The following is a 17,642-nucleotide window of genomic DNA, read 5'->3' on the forward strand; positions in this document are numbered from 1 at the left end:
AGTCATAGCAACAGCATCCCATATTCCATGAAAACAGTCCATGACAGATGATGGGCCCATTTCCTTTCCATCCGTGTGCCATCACCATTCTTATAGCTGTCAAAAGATGGGTGTTCACGTGTTCATTTGACTAGTTATACTGAGAGGAGAAAGAGAGTTGCAGGGCTGCTGTTTTCAGTGGTAGTCACGTGTCTCTTGTTCTACTTATTCTTGTTCGGGCTGCTTTTGGAGTTACACCCTTGCCCCAGTCCAGCTAAGGAGATCCATGGCACAGATTTGCCTTTCTTTAGCTGGATGGGGAGCTGGCTTCAAATGTGCATACAGTGAGGATTTAGACTAGCCCCTTCCCCTGCCTCTCTGTACCTCAGTATCAGAGGCAGTAAGCTTATATGAATCATAGAATAGTAGAGTTGGAAGGGGCCTACAAGGCCATTGAGTCCAACCCTCTGCTCAATGCAGGAATCCACCTTAAAGCATCCCTGACAGATGGTTGTCCAGCTGCCTCTTGAAGGCCTCTAGTGTGGGAGAGCCCACCACCTCCCCAGGTAACTGATTCCATGGTCGTACTGCTCTAACAGCCAGGAAGTTTTTCCTGATGTCCAGCCAGAATCTGGCTTCCTGTAACTTGAGCCCGTTATTCCATGTCCTGCAGTCTGAGAGGATCGAGAAGAGATCCTGGCCCTCCTCTGTGTGACAACCTTTTAAGTATTTGAAGAGTGCACCAGTTGCTGGGGAACATGGGTGGGAGGGTGCTGTTACACTGTGTCCTGCTTGTGGGTCCCTAGTGGACGGCTGATCGGCCACTGTGCGAACAGAGTGCTGGACTAGATGGACCCTCGGTCTGATCTAGCATGGCCCTTCTGATGTTCTTATGAGATGGGTACATTTCCTTGAGGAGTCGTAAATCCTCTCCGTGATGGGGAAGAGCATTCAGCATTGCCTCATAGCCTCTGTCTCGTCACCAGTAGCAAATGTTGAAGCACAGGCGCTCCTGATGATAGCCTCCATAGCCACACCCGCCAGAAGAGCAGGGGTCTGTGGATTCGCTTGTGGTTTCACATGGGATGGAGACTTCAGTGGGACCTACTTTCGCTTTCTCCTACACCATGTCCCAAACGAACACCATTTTTACATGCGATGAGCTTGATGAAGATCTCTGCTTTTGGGTCTGGTTTTTGGGGGGAGGTGGTTTTTTGGGGGGAGGTGGTTTTTTATCTTTATTGTGCTTAACGTAGGTGTGTGTGAAATAAGTTGGGGGTAGTAAAAATAAAATTAAGAAATCGGGGACTTCCCGTCCTTGTGTTTAAACCCTTCAATGAGAGAACTGATCTGGCATGAGCCTCACAGGGTTGCTTTTCTCTTCCCACAGGTGCCATTCCATAAGCTGCAGGAGCCCTAGGAAGGGCAGGAGTCAACGGGACCCGGGGCCAGCCCTTGGCCAGAAAAGGCAGCCACGGTGGGCCAGAAGGGCAGAAGAGGACTGTCCATGCCGACTGTTTATGAAGTGGGGAAACAGGTGAGCTGCGGAGACTGTCTTATAGCAGGTGTGTCCAACCTCTTCCGGCCCGAGGGGCCTAATTCAGTTTCAGAGAAGCTCTCGCGGGTTGGATTTCCCAGGGGTGGGCGTGGCTGATGGCAAAAAGGGGCGGAGCCAGCAGGAAAGAGGTGAAGCTGAAACCACCAGCATATTTTAGCTTTAAGCTCTTATTACAAGTAACTAAGCTTTAAGGGAATTATTTCAACTTTTTAGAATGAGGGTGGAGGGAACCGTGGAAAAGACCATGATTGGTTGGATGAAAGGGGGTGGAGCCATTTGGGAACCATGGAGAGGCAGATTTGGCCTGCAAGCCTGAGGTTTAACACCCCTGTCTTACAGTAAGATCAGGATTAGGGTTGAATTGAAATCAAGAGGCTGTGGGTGGGTGCTGTTTGTGAATATTTTTGTGCTTGTGCAGAAGGGGGTGAAGAGTGTCTGCCTATTCAGAGAGAGACAAATGTTTCCTGAATTGCACTCATTGACTTCCCCACGTAGTTAAATCTGATTGGCCATATACATCTTGAAGTCATTCCGTTAAAATACAAGATCCCTGATTGGTTGGAATCCACCATGTGACTGGTCCTGGAGGTATTGCCTTAGAATTCATTTGGGTCCCTTTGCTTTGTGTAGGCAAATCTAATTGGTCATATAATGTTCTCTCAGGTTCTTTTTCCTACAGGATCCCTGATTGGTTTAGATAGTTTATGAGCTTATTTCTAGGAAGAAAGATGAAAATAAGGGGGGGAAATACGGTGCCTTTGTAGTAGTAGTAGTAATAATAATAATAATAATAATAATAATAATAATAATAATAATAATATGCCTGTATGTTTCTGAGCATAATAATAATAATATTATTATGCCTGTATGTTTCCGAGCCCAATTCAGGGTGCTGGTTTTGACCTATAAAGCCTTACACGGCTTGGTACCACAATGCCTGATGGAACGCCTCTCCCGACGTGAATATACCCGGTCACTACGTTCAACATCTAAGGTCCTCCTCCGGGTGCCTACTCCGAGAGAGGCTCGGAGTGTGGCAATGAGGGACAGGGCCTTTTCAGTGGTGGCACCCAGACTATGGAACGATCTCCCTGACGAAGCTCACCTGGCGCCAACGCTGCTATTTTTCTGGCACCAGGTTAAGACTTTCCTGTTTGCCCAGGCATATAGCAGCACATCTTAATTACCCACATGTTTAGTTTTTAACGGCTTTTAATGCTTTATGTGTGTATGTTCTGTGTTTTAGAATTTTAAATTTTGTATACTCGTTTTAATCTTAATTTTAGAATTTCTGTAAACTGTCCAGAGACCCCTGGCTATGGGAGCGGTATATAAGTGCAATAAATAAATAAAATAAATAAATAAAATATATTTATTTGTTACCCGCCTCTCCCTCTGGATCGAGGCGGGGTACAACACAAATGCAATGCCATGAAATACATATCATTGATTAAAACATTTAAAACTAATACATTATTATTGGTCAGGTGGGTGAGAAGGAATTCAATGGACTAAAGTGTTAAACAATGTGTGTGTTTTTTAGTTTATCAGCTTTTGCTGTTCGTTTTGATCCTATTTTATTCTGGTCTTTTCCCATAAATAAATCCTTAAAGAGAAACCTAAAAATCTGTCTTGCATTGAATCAGACCAATGGTCCATCCAACTCTATATCGGTCACTTTGACTGACAAAAGCTCCCTTGGGTTTTCAGGTGGGCGACTCCGCTTGAAGTCCCCAACAATTGAACGTGGGATCTTCTAAATGGAAAGCTTGCGTGCTGCCATTGAGCTCTTCTCGGTGCCCTTCAGAGTTCCCACGACTTTTTATTTATGTATTTGAATGAATGGATTCAATGCATAAATATTTCCAGGGCAGTTCACATTGCCACCAAAAAACAAAGATATAAAAGTGTATAGATATAATAAAACAACTATCAATAAAAAGCAGAATCAAAGAAATGGCAGCATACCTCGTCAGGATGAAAGGCCTGGGAAAATAAAAAGGTCTTTAGCTAGCACTGAAAAGCCATCAAGAGTGCAATCCTATGCATGTTTAGAGAGAGAAAAATCCCACAACTCCTGGCATTCCCCAGCCAGCCATGCTGGGAGTTGTAGGACTTTTTTCAGTCTAAACATGCATAGGATTGTGTCCTAAACATACATAAGATTGTAGGATTTTTTCTGTCTCAACATGCATAAGATTGTGCCCTAAACATACATAAGATTGTAGGACTTTTTCTGTCTCAACAAGATTGTAGGACTTTTTCTGTCTCAACATGCATAGGATTGTGTCCTAAACATACATAAGATTGTAGGATTTTTTCTGTCTCAACATGCATAAGATTGTGCCCTAAACATACATAAGATTGTAGGACTTTTTCTGTCTCAACAAGATTGTAGGACTTTTTCTGTCTCAACATGCATAGGATTGTGCCCTAAACATACATAAGATTGTAGGACTTTTTCTGTCTCAACTTGCATAGGATGGTGCCCTAAAAACATGCAAAGGATTGTTGGCCTTCTTCTATATAAACATGCATAGGATTGCACCTTAAACATGCATAAGATTGTAGGACTTTTTTCAGTCTAACCACGCATAGGATTGCGCCTTAAACATGCATAAGATTGTAGGACTTTTTTCAATCTAAACATGCATAGGATTGCACCTTAAACATGCATAAGATTGTAGGACTTTTTTCAGTCTAAACATGCATAGAATGGTGCCCTAAACATGCATAGGTTGTAGGACTTTTTCTGTCTCAACATGCATAGGATTGTGCCCTAAAAACATGCAAAGGATTGTTGGGACTTTTTCTATCTAAACATGCATAGGATTGCACCTTAAACATGCATAAAATCAGCTCCTGGCAAGCATCCCTTGGGGAGGAAAGTACCATAATCAGAGCTCCGCAACTGAGAAACAGCTCAGGTGTTGAACTGTGTGAGCCCGCTGCAGCAGAAACCTCTGGAACGTTGCTGGCTGTGTGCGTGGAACTCCCCTGTGTGGGCCTAGCTATGTATGAGACAGTCACGCCTGACAGGAGGTTGCTCACCAGGGTCTTGAACAGCCGTCTTTCCCGGCCCTCCTGGCTGAGCCATAAGAAAAGAGATCTCTCCTTCGGCTGGAGATGCTTTGGGATTGGATCTCAGGCCTGATGCGCCCAAGCTATACGTTCATTGTGTATCATTTAAATTTTTCAGCGACTTCTTTCCAATCATGAATTTCTCGTGTATTTGTGGAACGACTGCAGGGCAGGGGGCCTGTTTTGTGAAAGGAAGGGGTCCCCCAAGACGGAAACCGAAGCTTAATTTTGTGCGTCAAGGCAAATGGGTTTTGTTTTCCTCAAGACGCATAGTTAAATTATGAAACTCACTACCACAACATGTGGTAATGGCCACTAATTTGGATGGCTTTAAAAAGGGGTTGGATAAATTCCTGGAGGCGAAGGCTATCCATGGCTGCTAGCCCTGATGGTTGTGTGCTATCTCCAGTATCCGAGGCAATAAGCCTGTGTGCACCAGTTGCTGGGGAACATGGGTGGGAGGGGGCTGTTGCACCATGTCCTGCTTGTTCATCCCTGGCCGATGGCTGGTTGGCCACTGTGTGATCAGAGTGCTGGACTAGATGGACCCTCGGTCTGATCCAGCATAGCACTTACGTTCTTAGGTTCTTAAAACTTTCCCCCCGGTGCTCCAGGGCAGGGAACCTCAGGCCTGGGCGCCGGATCCCACCCTCCGGGGATCACGAACTGCCCCTCTGGTGTTGCTCAAATGACCACTCCCCCTTTCCCTGGCCCCACCCCCTTTCCCCCAACCACCAATCAATGTGCAAGTTTTTTCCCCCATTCGGTAAGGTCGAAATGCCTTTCCCAAGGCTTAGTTATTGGCAATAAGGGTTCCAAGCTACAATACGCTGGTACTTTTTGTATCCTTGCCTTCGACCCCACCCCCGGGAAGGGCTCCTTCCGTCAAAGTCCCCCTGAGCTGCCTTGCTTACCCTGCCTGTTCTGCATCTTGCCTTTGCAGTACCCGGAGACGCAGTACCCTGACAGACCCCTTCCAATGTCCCAACATGAGACATCTCCGACAGCACTGCGACGGGCCAGCAACCACCGACGGGCCAACCCCTGCTGCCTTTGCTGGTGTTGCTGCTGCAGTTGCTCGTGGTACGTGGCTACAAATCGTGGTGGGGGTTGTGTGTTGGGTGGGGAGAGGGGTTGTGTTCAGCCGTCACCAAAGGTCCTCGTCTGCACGCACGCACAAAGACTTGGACCCAGCAAATCCAGAAATGGAGGGAATTCCTCGGTCCTCCCGATGGTATCCCATCAGCCATTGCTGCAAAAAAACCAATCCTGGTGGCTCTCCTAGAGCGGCACTCACTCCTTTCACCGCTCTTGCCCAGGAACTCTGTAGGCAGTGGGAAAAGTCGACACAACGCAATGGAAAACTCCACGGGGCCCGCCACACAACGGTTGTGCAGGAACTCTCCTTTGCACAGCATTAGGGTGACCATATTAGGGTGACCAGCATTAGGCATTGACTTGATGGCCTTATAGGCCCCTTCCAACTCTGGATTCTAGGATTCTATGAAAAGGAAGACAGGGCTCCTTTATCTTTAAGGGTTGTATTGAAAAGGGAATTTCAGCAGGTGTCATTTTGTATATATGGAGAACGTGGTGAAATTTCATCTTCATCACAACAGTTAAAGCTGCAGGAGCTCTGCCCTCTTTTAAATGTTTTTGTGAACCGCCCAGAGAGCTTCGGCTATTGGGCGGTATAAAAATCTAATAAATAAATAAATGAATAAATCTGGTCACTCTAGGATAGTTCCTGAACTTTTAACTGCTGTGATGAAGAGGGAATTTCACCAGGTTCCCCATATATACAAATGACACCTGCTGAAATTCCCTTTTCTATGCAACTGTTAGAGATACAGGAGCCCTGTCCTTTGCATAGGGTCACCCTACACAGCGTGGATATTCAGCATGGAATGTTTTCTAAAAAAAGCCTCCACCGTGGTGTGGAGTTTTCCCTCCAGGCAACACATTTCTCAACGGTGGTGTAAAAACTCCGCCATGACGTTCTAAAGCCACCGTTGACTAACGTGTTGTCCGAACTCAGCCTTTCTTTACTTTTTTGGTTTAAGAAAGAAAAAGAAGAAGAGGAAAACCTCTAGGCCACCTCTTATTTAAGATAAGAAACAAACATTCTTTACATTCACCCAACTGTGAGCCACCAAATTTCCCCTCCACCTATGCAGGGGACAAATGGAGCCTTGAAAGTGCAAGGAACGAGGGAGAAATTTGGCACACTTCTAGTCTGGACTATAGAATGCCCCTGAGCATTTCTGCCTTCCTGGTTGGGCACAGAAAGAAGTGTTGGGGAACGTGTATTATTATTATTATTATTATTATTATTATTATTATTATTATTATTTTATTCATCTTTCTTGCTCATGGCGGTTTTTCTAGACAGGAACAACAAACAGAAGGACCCCAGAGGGGTAATGAATAGAACTGTGTACAAGTTGGGGTTTTTGGTGATTCTTAGGCCATAGCTAGACGGGGCATTATCATAGAATCATAGAATAGCAGAGTTGGAAGGGGCCTACAAGGCCATCGAGTCCAACCCCCTGCTCAATGCAGGAATCCACCCTAAAGCATCCCTGACAGAGGGTTGTCCAGCTGCCTCTTGAAGGCCTCTAGTGTGGGAGAGCCCACAACCTCCCTAGGTAACAGATTCCATTGTCGTACTGCTCTCAGGAAGTTTTTCCTGATGTCCAGCCGGAATCTGGCTTCCTTTAACTTGAGCCCGTTATCCCGTGTCCTGCACTCTGGGAGGATCGAGAAGAGATCCTGGCCCTCCTCTGTGTGACAACCTTTTAAGTATTTGAAGAGTGCTCTCATGTCTCCCCTCAATCTTCTCTTCTCCAGGCTAAACATGCCCAGTTCTTTCAGTCTCTCTTCATAGGGCTTTGATTCCAGACCCCTGATCATCCTGGTTGTCCTCTTCTGAACACGCTCCAGCTTGTCGGCAAACCCCGGGATTGTCCCTGTGCGTCCACATGACGCACAGGGTATCCCGGGATCAGGGAGGGATGATCCTTCTCTTGCCCTGGGATATAGCCCTCGCCTTTGGCCCCGGTTTTTCTGCGGTCCCAGGCGGAGCCCGAGACGGCAGAACATGTGGCCAGGTGCCGCAGGTTGACCCGGCTCAGCGCGATTCTCACGGGGAGTTGCGCACGGGGCGCAGCGCTCCTCAGGAGTGCTGCACCCATCGGGGGTAGGGTGGGGGGAGCAGGGAAAATAATTTAAAATTAAAAAAGGACTTACCTTTTGCGCACGAGCGTTCGTGCGCTGCTGGTCCTTTAAAAAAAAATGGCGGACGCGACGCTTCTCCTACGGAGGTCGTCATGTGTAGACAGAGGAGGGATCTCGCATTAAACACAACGCGAGATCTTCCCTCCTCCGTTGCAGGATAACAGGTAGGTCTACCTAAGGCCTTTATCTGTATTATCTGGGATGTATGTTTCCACAAAAACTCAACATATACAAAAAATCGTTCATGTTGTACAAATGCAAAGAATCGTTCACGTTGTACAATATCTTATGCAAACATTGATTTGAATGGTCAACGTGCATTAAAGTACAACAAGCCTTACACAAATACAGGGCACATATTAGGAGATGACAACTTGGGGCGAAATATCTCATATGCCTCATTAAGCACAGACTCATTTACAGGACATAAATGCAAGTAAACACATATATGCAATACCTTGAAATCCAGGAATGTAAACCCACATTTATCTAACACACATCTACATTTAAACGGTAACTCCGGATTGTGAAATGAGGTGTTTGAGATATTTCGCCCCAAGTCGTAGGCCGTTGCTAGATGAGGGTTTAGCCCAGGCTGATACCCGGGCTCACCCCGTGCATCCAGATGACGCACAGGGGATCCTGGGGTCAGCCCGGGCTAAACCTTCCGTTGGCCCGGGATAACCGGCACCGGTTGTGGCCCGGTATTTCCACAGTCCCGGGCTGAGCCCGGGGCTGCAGAAGGTCTAGCCGGTTCCTCGGCTTTTCCTGGCTACGCGGCTTACTCGCAAGTAGCCAGGAGAAGCCACGCACTGGGCACAGCACTCCACAGGAGCGCTATGCCCATCAGGCCGGGGGGGGAGGAGGGAAATAGGGGCTGGGGGGGAGGGCGGACCCAGCTGGGGGGGGCTGGGGGGGAGGGCGGACCCAGCGGGAGAGATGGGGGGGAATCGCGGCCCAGGGGCGATGGGGGGGGATTGGACTGGGCGGGTGGGGAGGATCTGATATGGTGGCGTCGGGCGGGCGGGGGGATCGGAGATCGAGGGGGAAATCGGGGGGAGTGGGAACCCTTTTCTTTAAAAAAAAAAAGACCTACTTTATCGTTGGTGCGCTCTTGCACACATGGCCCCTTTAACCTAAAAAAAAAAAAAGACCAACGAGATGGGGCTTTCCCTTACTCCGTCGCGTGTCACGTGTAGACGTGTAGACACGTGTCACCAGCACTTCACTGCCGGCTCGCCCCTAGTCCTGACTGGATTATCTCATCTGTGTGCGTTTATTTGTACACAGTTCCATTCATTACTCCCCTGGGGTCCTCCTGTTTGTTCCTGTTTTCGCAGTGAGGGGTTCCTCCCTTTTGTGTATCACGGTTTTTCTAGACAGACACGACAGGCGTTGCCAAGTCACGCTGTCTTTTACCAATTCAGGAATTTCCTGACAATTGAGCATGTTTTAAGCATGACTGCTTCCTGGATGTTGGTAGGCCCAGTTTCTGGAGGTTTTCTGTATAGTTTTTTGATGTGATGCCAGTGACTGACGTGACTTATTATTAATGTAAAACGTTCTTTTTCACAGTAAACTGCCTAAGGGAGCTCACCATCCATTTTTTTATTAAAAAAAACACACCAATCTGTTAAAAGTATTCAAATTAGATTGAACAAGAAGAAAGCTGTTTAAGGACGTTATCAAGAACAGGAATAAGACATTCATCTCCTGGTCAGGCCAGAATCCCAACAGAATAACAAGGCCTTTAACTTTTGACTAAGCGTCATCTGGGAGGGGACCAGACACATCTCCTGCAGCAGGGAGTTCCACAGCTTGGGCAGAGCAATATAGAGGGCCCTATTCCACGGACCAGACTTCATGTTCTGGCAGGACATCAAGCAGGGCTTCCTCGGCTGACCGAAGCGGACAGGCAGAAGGCGGTCCTTTAGGCCACAATCCTATCTATGCATGTATAGACAGAAAAAAGTCAGACGACTCCCACATTCCCCAGCCAGCATGGCTGGCTGGGGAATGCCGGGAGTTGCCTGACTTTTTTCTGTCTATACATGCACAGGATTTTGCACCATTCAGCATCCCGATTTGAAGCTTTCACCAGCACTTCATTGCTGGCTGTTCAGCTGTAGTATTTGGGGTGGTCCGTGTATTTCAGCTTTCTTTACGGCTGGAGGCTAATTGGGGGAGTATTGAACAAAGCGAGTGTAAACACCATCTTGAGCAGATGCTCCCGCTGTATTTGTGCTTCACCAAGCATAGAGGCCGTTGGAAGCTCCGTGTAGTTTTGTTTGGGTTTGGGAGTGTGTGTGTGTGTGTGTGTTGGATTGAGGATATATTCTGCATTGGCTAAATTCCCCACAATCTGTTCTAGCAAGTGTTGCTATTTCCTGGCTTAGACGGCAGCTAATATCAGGTTGTATCCAATGGGTTGTATCCAGTGCTAGTCTAACTTAAGTCTCATTTTTGTCAGTGGGTCAAAGTACATGGACTAAGAAGAAAAAGGGCACAGACTTAGGCACAGTGAGAGAGAGAGAGAGAGTCCAACAATTCCGAGCTGGTGAATGCTGGGAGTTGTAGGACTTTTTTCTGTCTAAACATGCATGGGATTGCACCCTAACACTAAGAAGGACTCCTCCTCCTCCTCCTCCTCCTCCCCCTCCTCTTCCTCCTCCTCCTCTTCTTCCTCTTCTCTTCTTCTTCCTCTTCCTCTACTTCTTCTTCTTCTTCCCCCTCCTCCTCTTCTTCCTCTTCCTCCTCCTCTTCTTCTTCTTTATCTTCTTCCTCCTCTTCTTCTTCCTCTTCCTCCTCCTCCTCTTCTTCTTCCTCCTCCTCTTCTTCTTCTTCCTCCTCCTCCTCTTCTTCATCTTCTTCCTCCTCCTCTTCTTCTTCATCTTCTTCCTCCTCCTCCTCTTCCTCCTCCTCCTCCTCCTCCTCTTCTTCTTCTTCCCCCTCCTCCTCTTCTTCCTCTTCCTCCTCCTCTTCTTCTTCCTCTTCCTCCTCCTCCGCCTCCTCCTCCTCCTCTTCTTCATCTTCTTCCTCCTCTTCTTCTTCATCTTCTTCCTCCTCCTCTTCTTCCTCCTCCTCCTCCTCTTCTTCTTCTTCTTCTTCTTTTTCTTCTTCTTCCCCTCCTCCTCTTCTTCCTCTTCCTCCTCCTCTTCCTCTTCCTCCTCCTCCTCCTCCTCCTCCTCCAACTCCTCTTCTTCTTCTGTAGAAGAAGAAGAAGCTGTAGAACTTCCGGTCAAAAATCGAATCAAAACGAAATTGGTGTACATCCCTGCATGCTTAACTTTGAGGGAACGCTGACCTCTACTGGCCAGATTTGGTAAAGTCCACTGTAGAGTTTTCCCCCCCCCCCGAAGTTTACTGTTCTGAAGAGTGAACAACTGGAGTTCAACAATTTTCCCTCTCTGTGTTTTGCTTTTAAAACACACAGCAGCACAAGGCAAGCTGCAACGGAGCAAAAAGAGGCTAGGTACTCCTCGCACCGCCATTTTTCAACCCAAAATTGACATCCCCTAGCTGCTTTTTCATCTGTCGGGAGAAAGGTGTGTTCCCCCCACCTCGTGGGTGAAATCACAGTTCAGGAAAGGTGATTTTTGAGTGGGGAAACGATCAGAGAGGAAAGGGTTAAGCAGCATTTCCCAGGCTGCTTTGAGCTTGAAAAAAGAAGCCCAGAACTTTGATCCATTAACATGCCATTTAAACCTTATTTGAACATGGATGTCCAAAAGGGATAAAGGAACACGTTTGAAACGACTTAAGTTTGCTTTCCGTTGTCTCTCGTATTTTGGGGGGCATCAGGAACGAATGCGTTTGATGACAGGATTTATTCATTCCTAATCTTTATGACACTCTGCCTTCTGGTCCTCCGGAGGCCCTTTCAACATGGCCCACAATTAAAATTGCAAAAGAATACAATAACGTGGCCGCTGAAAAATAAAAATAAAATGTCAATGGTAGCATGTTGAGGGATGGTTCTTAAGGCGAATCTCCAGATGCAATTCCTCCTGTGGTGTGAAATGTTTCAAGTTGGAAAGAAATGTTCACCCAGTTCAAACTGGCCACTGAATTTGCATGAAGCCTGGCTGGTTTATTTATTTATTTATTTATTTATTACATTTTTATACCGCCCAATAGCTGAAGCTCTCTGGGCAGTTCACAAAAATTAAAACCATAATAAAACAACCAACAGGTTAAAAGCACAAATACAAAATACAGTATAAAAAGCACAACCAGGATAAAACCATGCAGCAAAAATTGATATAAGATTAAAATACAGAGTTAGAACAGTAAAATTTAAATTTAAGTTAAAATTAAGTGTTAAAATACTGAGCGAATAAAAAGGTCTTCAGCCGGCAACGAAAGGAGTACAGTGTAGGCGCCAGGCGGACCTCTCTGGGGAGCTCATTCCACAGCCGGGGTGCCACAGCGGAGAAAGCCCTCCTCCTAGTAGCCACCTGCCTTACTTCCTTTGGTTTGCTCACCCAAATCCATTTTTTCCCTAGTATATGTTTTAAATTGGTCAACTAGAGGCTTTTTTACATCCTTAGATCCCATGCATGGTGTTGCCTTCAAGGGGGGCACCTTCACTCTCTGTTACCCCCATTCTCTCATATTCATTAAAAGCCAGTTAAAATTTGTCTTCATTAGACGCCAACCCATAGCTTCTTTCTTGAAGTTGTGCACACCCCATTCTATCTGTTACCGGTGACCAGGCTGGTCACCAGTACACCTAGGGGTGACCACATTACACCAGTTTTAAAATCTCTTCACTGGCTGCCAATTAGTTTCCGGGCAAAGTATAAAGCGTTGGTTATCACCTTTAAAGCCCTACATGGTTTGGGTCCGGGCTACCTGCGGGATCGCCTTCTCCTGTACGATCCGCCCCGCACACTCAGGTCCTCTGGGAAGAATTTACTCCAGCCAACAAAAACAAGGCTGACGAAGGTAAAGGAAACCACACTCGGCCAACCTGGCTGCCCACTGGATTTTGCACAGATCTTGGAATAAAGCACACAGCTCTCAATTTGAAAGGGTTAAGCCCAATCCTTTATTGAATTAGGAAGGGTAAGAGGCAAGCATTTACATCAGATTAGCTACTAAAATAGATACATCAACCCCGAACCCCGTACCAGCAAACTAAAACATTGGTTACAGAATATACTTCCCCGCAGCCAGGTGTCCTTCAGCTCAGGCCCTGGCCTCAGATTTCGTAGACTTTTTAAGGTCCCTCGTTTCTACTCCTCCCCCTCCCTCCGGAAGGGCCAATTTCTCCTTCACAGTTGCAAATTGCCCCAAGGTCACTGCTCTCGCCTCAACGGAGCCAGGAGATGGCTTCCCGCCTACGGCCAGGTGGAGAGATAAGCGGTGCTTCTGCAATTCTATAACAGACAAGGAACAAGAGTGAATTGCTAAAAACAGTAATTCTGAGCACGCTGAACCCCTTCCTTACGACGACTATTACCCAGAGGAACTTTTCCTCTGCCGCTCCCAGATTATGGAATGACCTGCCAGGAGAGATTCGTCAATTTAACAGTCTTCCGGATTTTAAGAAAGCCATAAAGATGGATCTCTTCCGGCAGGCCTACCCAGTTGAATTTTAAGATGCCTTTTTAATAATGTGCTGCTTTTAATAACGTATTAGTTTTACATGTTTTAATTATATGTATTTTATGGCATTTGCATTTATGTTGTCAATCCGGAGAGAGAGGCGGGTAACAAATAACTAAATTTATTATTATTATTATTATTATTATTATTATTATTATTATTATTATTTTCATTATTAGGAATGAAGATCGTGAGCGGGCGTGGAGGGCGTCACGAGACACCAAACTGGAGACCATCCCAAACTGTGAATCCTGGTGAGTTGCTTCCTTTCAGCACTTAGAACTGTTGTATATTCAACCGTTACACCATCGTACTGTCCATATAAGCCTCTCCGGGGACTGGGTGGAACTAGATCAGTAGAGTTGGAAGGAGCCTATAAGGCCATCGAGTCCAATCCCCTGCTCAATGCAGGAATCCACCCTAAAGCATCCCTGACAGGTGGTTGTCCAGCTGCCTCTTGAAGGCCTCCAGTGTGGGAGAGCCCACAACCTCCCTAGGTCACTGGTTCCATTGTCATACTGCTCTAACAGTCAGGAAGTTTTTCCTGATGCCAATATAAACTTCTCCTGTTGACCTTCAAAGCTTTTCACGGCCTAGCTCCTGCCTATCTCTCCTCTCTCATCTCACACTATGGCCCCCCTCGTGCTCTCCGCTCCTCTGATGCCATGCTTCTCGCCTGCCCAAGGGCCTCTACTTCCCTTACTCGGCTTCGTCCTTTTTCTTCTGCTGCCCCTTACGCCTGGAAAGCTCTTCCAGAACACTTGAGAACTACAAACTCAATCACAGCTTTTAAAACTCAGCTAAAAACTTTTCTTTTCCCTATAGCTTTTAAATATTAAGTTTGTTCTGACCCTATACTGTCAGCTTCACCCTACCCGGTGCCTGTTTACACTTCCCTGTGCCTGTTTGCATTCTCTTTCCCTCCTTATTGTTTACTACAACTTTATTAGATTGTAAGCCTATGCGGCAGGGTCTTGCTATTTACTGTGTAATCTGTACAGCACCATGTACATTGATGGTGCTATATAAATAAATAAAATTAATAATAATTAATTTAACTTGAGCCCGTTATTCCGTGTCCTGCACTCTGGGAGGATTGAGAAGAGATCCTGGCCCTCCTCTGTGTGACAACCTTTCAAGTCTTTGAAGAGTGCTATCCTGTCTCCCGTGAATCTTCTCTTCTCCAGGCTAAACATGCCCAGTTCTTTCAGTCTCTCTTCATAGGGCTTTGTTTCCATGTTTGTGGCTATTGCATTATTTGCTAGTTTTTACTTATATGTTTTACTGGATGCTTTTATTGACTGATTTTTCTATGTTACTAGCTGCTTTGCGGGGCTCCTTTGGAGCCATGTGGAGGGGAAATAAATCCCAAATAAATGCTACACGCAAGATCCAGCCAAAATTATGCACCTTCTGAATTTCATTACTTTCAACGGATCCTTACATCTCTTCTATTGAAATAAATGGGGCTTAAAAGCGCTTGACTTGCCTCTATGGAAGTGAAGAATTTGCTATTAAAATGAATTTAGCACTCCTTTTTTCTTTCTTTCAGCGTCCCCCCCCCCCCAGCCCCTGCAAAAAAGCATGTTTCTAGCCCTCAGTAGCCTTGAAAATGAGGGTGTATGGTGAAATTGTAGATGTCAGAATGGAGTCTGTAGGGGGCAGCGGATGGAACAGGGCAGGATTTTCACTGATCAGGAGTTGAGGTTTCCAGGTCCTACATACCTATTTAGTTCTCCCGATGGAATCAAGAAAAATAATACAAATGTATGCAAATTTCTCTCGCTTGGGATGATTTATACAGGCCGTGCCATTTAAGCCTTTCTTGATCTGGCTGGGAACCTGGCCACAAATGCTCCCCTCCCTCAATCCACAAGCATTTTCTTTGTGTGTGCGTGTGTTGCAGAATATTGTCTTTGCTGGTAATTTTCCTCCCTGTATTGTCTGAGTTGCTCTCGCTTAAAAGATATGGAAGCTATTCTTTTCTATCCTGTTTCTTTACTTCTATCCCATCGTGTTCATTTTGCTTCTGTGGTGCCCCTTCTGTGGGAGGAGGCCGTTGGCTCATGCCCTGCTTTGGGAGAGAAGAGCATGGACCCATGTAGGGCGCATGCTTTGGATTTCAAAGGTCTCAGGTTCAACTCCTGATGGCATCTCCACTTAAAAGGATCACAGGTAGCAAGGAATCTGCCTGGACCCTGGAGATCTGCCACCAGTGACAGCAGACGGCGGTGAGCCACGTGGACACGTTACAACACTTACGTCAAACATGGTAAAGGAGAGGGGTGAATTTATCAGACTCATTTTTCTTCTCGTTTTTCTGATGTTAAGTTGGTTCCATCTTGACTCCACAGTTTTTTTTAAAGTCTATCTGGACATCTGTTTGTATTTTTGTGCACGTTTGATAAAACAAATACACACTTTGTATACTTCCCCCCTCCCAATGTACACACTTTTTCAAATGTACCCATTTTTTCCAAGTGATTTTTACACTGCTTGGAGCACATTTTAAGCACTTTTTTTCAAGTATATGCTTTTTTGTACACACCGTTTCAAGTGTATGCATTTTTGTACACCCTTTTTTCTTTTTTTTATATTATTTTGCAACCTGCATCACAAACTTCACTAACGTCCAGATTTTAATGACAAACCACATTCTGGATCTTGTTTAGATTCTGGGAGTGCAATTCTGAATAAGATTACATCGAAATGCAGACTGAATGAATTTCTTACCCCATCCCCATGCGGGAAACAGCTGAAAACATAACCATATTTGTAAAAGCTACAGCCTGTTGTTCCATTCTTCATGCTGTGCGCTCTGAATTCATGTGTACCAAGCGGCTAGTTTGACACATGCTTTTACATCACTCTTCTACATTATTTGAGCTTACAAGGATTTAATTTCATAGAATCATAGAATAGTAGATTTGGAAGGGGCCTCTAAGGCCATCGAGTCCAACCCCCTGCTCGATGCAGGAATCCACCCTAAAGCATCCCTGACAGATGGTTTTCCAGCTGCCTCTTGAAGGCCTCTAGTGTGGGAGAGCCCACGACCGCTCTAGGTCATTGGTTCCATTGTCGTACTGCTCTAACAGTCAGAAAGTTTTTCCTGACGTCTAACCGGAATCTGGCTTCTTATAACTTGAGCCCGTTATTCCGTGTCCTGCACTCTGGGAGGATCGAGAAGAGATCCTGGCCCTCCTCTGTGTGACAACCTTTCAAGTCTTTGAAGAGTGCTGTCATGTCTCCCCTCAATCTTCTCTTCTCCAGGCTAAACGTGCCCAGTTCTTTCAGTCTCTCTTCATAGGGCTTTGTTTCCAGATCATTCTCATTGCCCTGGTGTTTGAGGATTTGAGGAGATACGAAACCTCTGTCCATTTCACATGTAAAAAATTGTAACTTGATCATCCGGGGATAAATGTGCTTTGTGTAAGCTTTCCCTAGCTCAGAGTCTGGGTCAGGGTCTAGTTCAAAGTAATTTTCAGAGCCCCCGATCAGACTGGGGCGAACTGCTATGAGCAGGCAGGAATTTGCCAAAGGCTCCCTGAAATAACTCCTCTTCTCCCCCTCTTCTTCCTTGTGGCTCCTTCTGGCTTGTTTCGCCTCTGCTGGGTGGGGAGCGACCCTTTCAGCGCCAAGCCAACCACCGAGGAAATCAAGGGCTGGTCCCAGTCATTTGACAAGTTGATGAAAAACCCGGCCGGCAGAAACGTGTTCCGGGAGTTCTTACGGACTGAGTACAGCGAGGAGAACATGCTGTTTTGGCTGGCTTGCGAGGAACTCAAAAGCGAGTGTAACAAGCACGCCATCGACGAGAAGGCCCGGATCATCTACGAAGATTACATCTCCATCCTCTCGCCCAAGGAGGTACTTCGTTTATTCGTGTTTTTTTCAGCCCTCTGCCATTTCAGGTCCAATACAAGCAACCGTTCCATCCAGCGCACCAGGGTGCAGGACGTGCGGCCGGCGGGCTGCCCGTGAGGCTGCCGGAACCCCCTGCAATTGCCGGCACGGCAGCAGTCTTGTCCCTTGCTTATTTCCAAGCTCCTCTCAGAGGAGATAAGCAAGGGATTTCCTTGCTGGCGCTCGCCTCTAACAACAAATCGGACGTAAGCAGTCATCGTGTCGGGGGCGCCAGACCAGGGAAGAGGCCTCCTCTCTTTCCCAACACCTCTGA

The 17,642-nt window shown here is 46.4% G+C and overlaps 1 protein-coding gene across 1 annotated transcript in view; it reads left to right on the forward strand.

Moving 5' to 3' along the window:
• RGS19 (regulator of G protein signaling 19) overlaps positions 1-17,642 on the forward strand; it is a 43,088-nt gene that overhangs the window by 23,787 nt on the left and 1,659 nt on the right. Inside the window, exons 2-5 of the mRNA XM_063147191.1 lie at positions 1,370-1,516; positions 5,562-5,701; positions 13,645-13,719; positions 17,098-17,332. Coding sequence (XP_063003261.1) covers positions 1,487-1,516; positions 5,562-5,701; positions 13,645-13,719; positions 17,098-17,332 — 480 coding nt within the window. The 5' untranslated portion in view covers positions 1,370-1,486. The remainder of the gene's footprint in view (positions 1-1,369; positions 1,517-5,561; positions 5,702-13,644; positions 13,720-17,097; positions 17,333-17,642) is intronic.

Source organism: Elgaria multicarinata, chromosome 1, assembly GCF_023053635.1.
Source record: "Elgaria multicarinata webbii isolate HBS135686 ecotype San Diego chromosome 1, rElgMul1.1.pri, whole genome shotgun sequence".
Classification (NCBI taxonomy): Eukaryota; Metazoa; Chordata; class Lepidosauria; order Squamata; family Anguidae; genus Elgaria; species Elgaria multicarinata.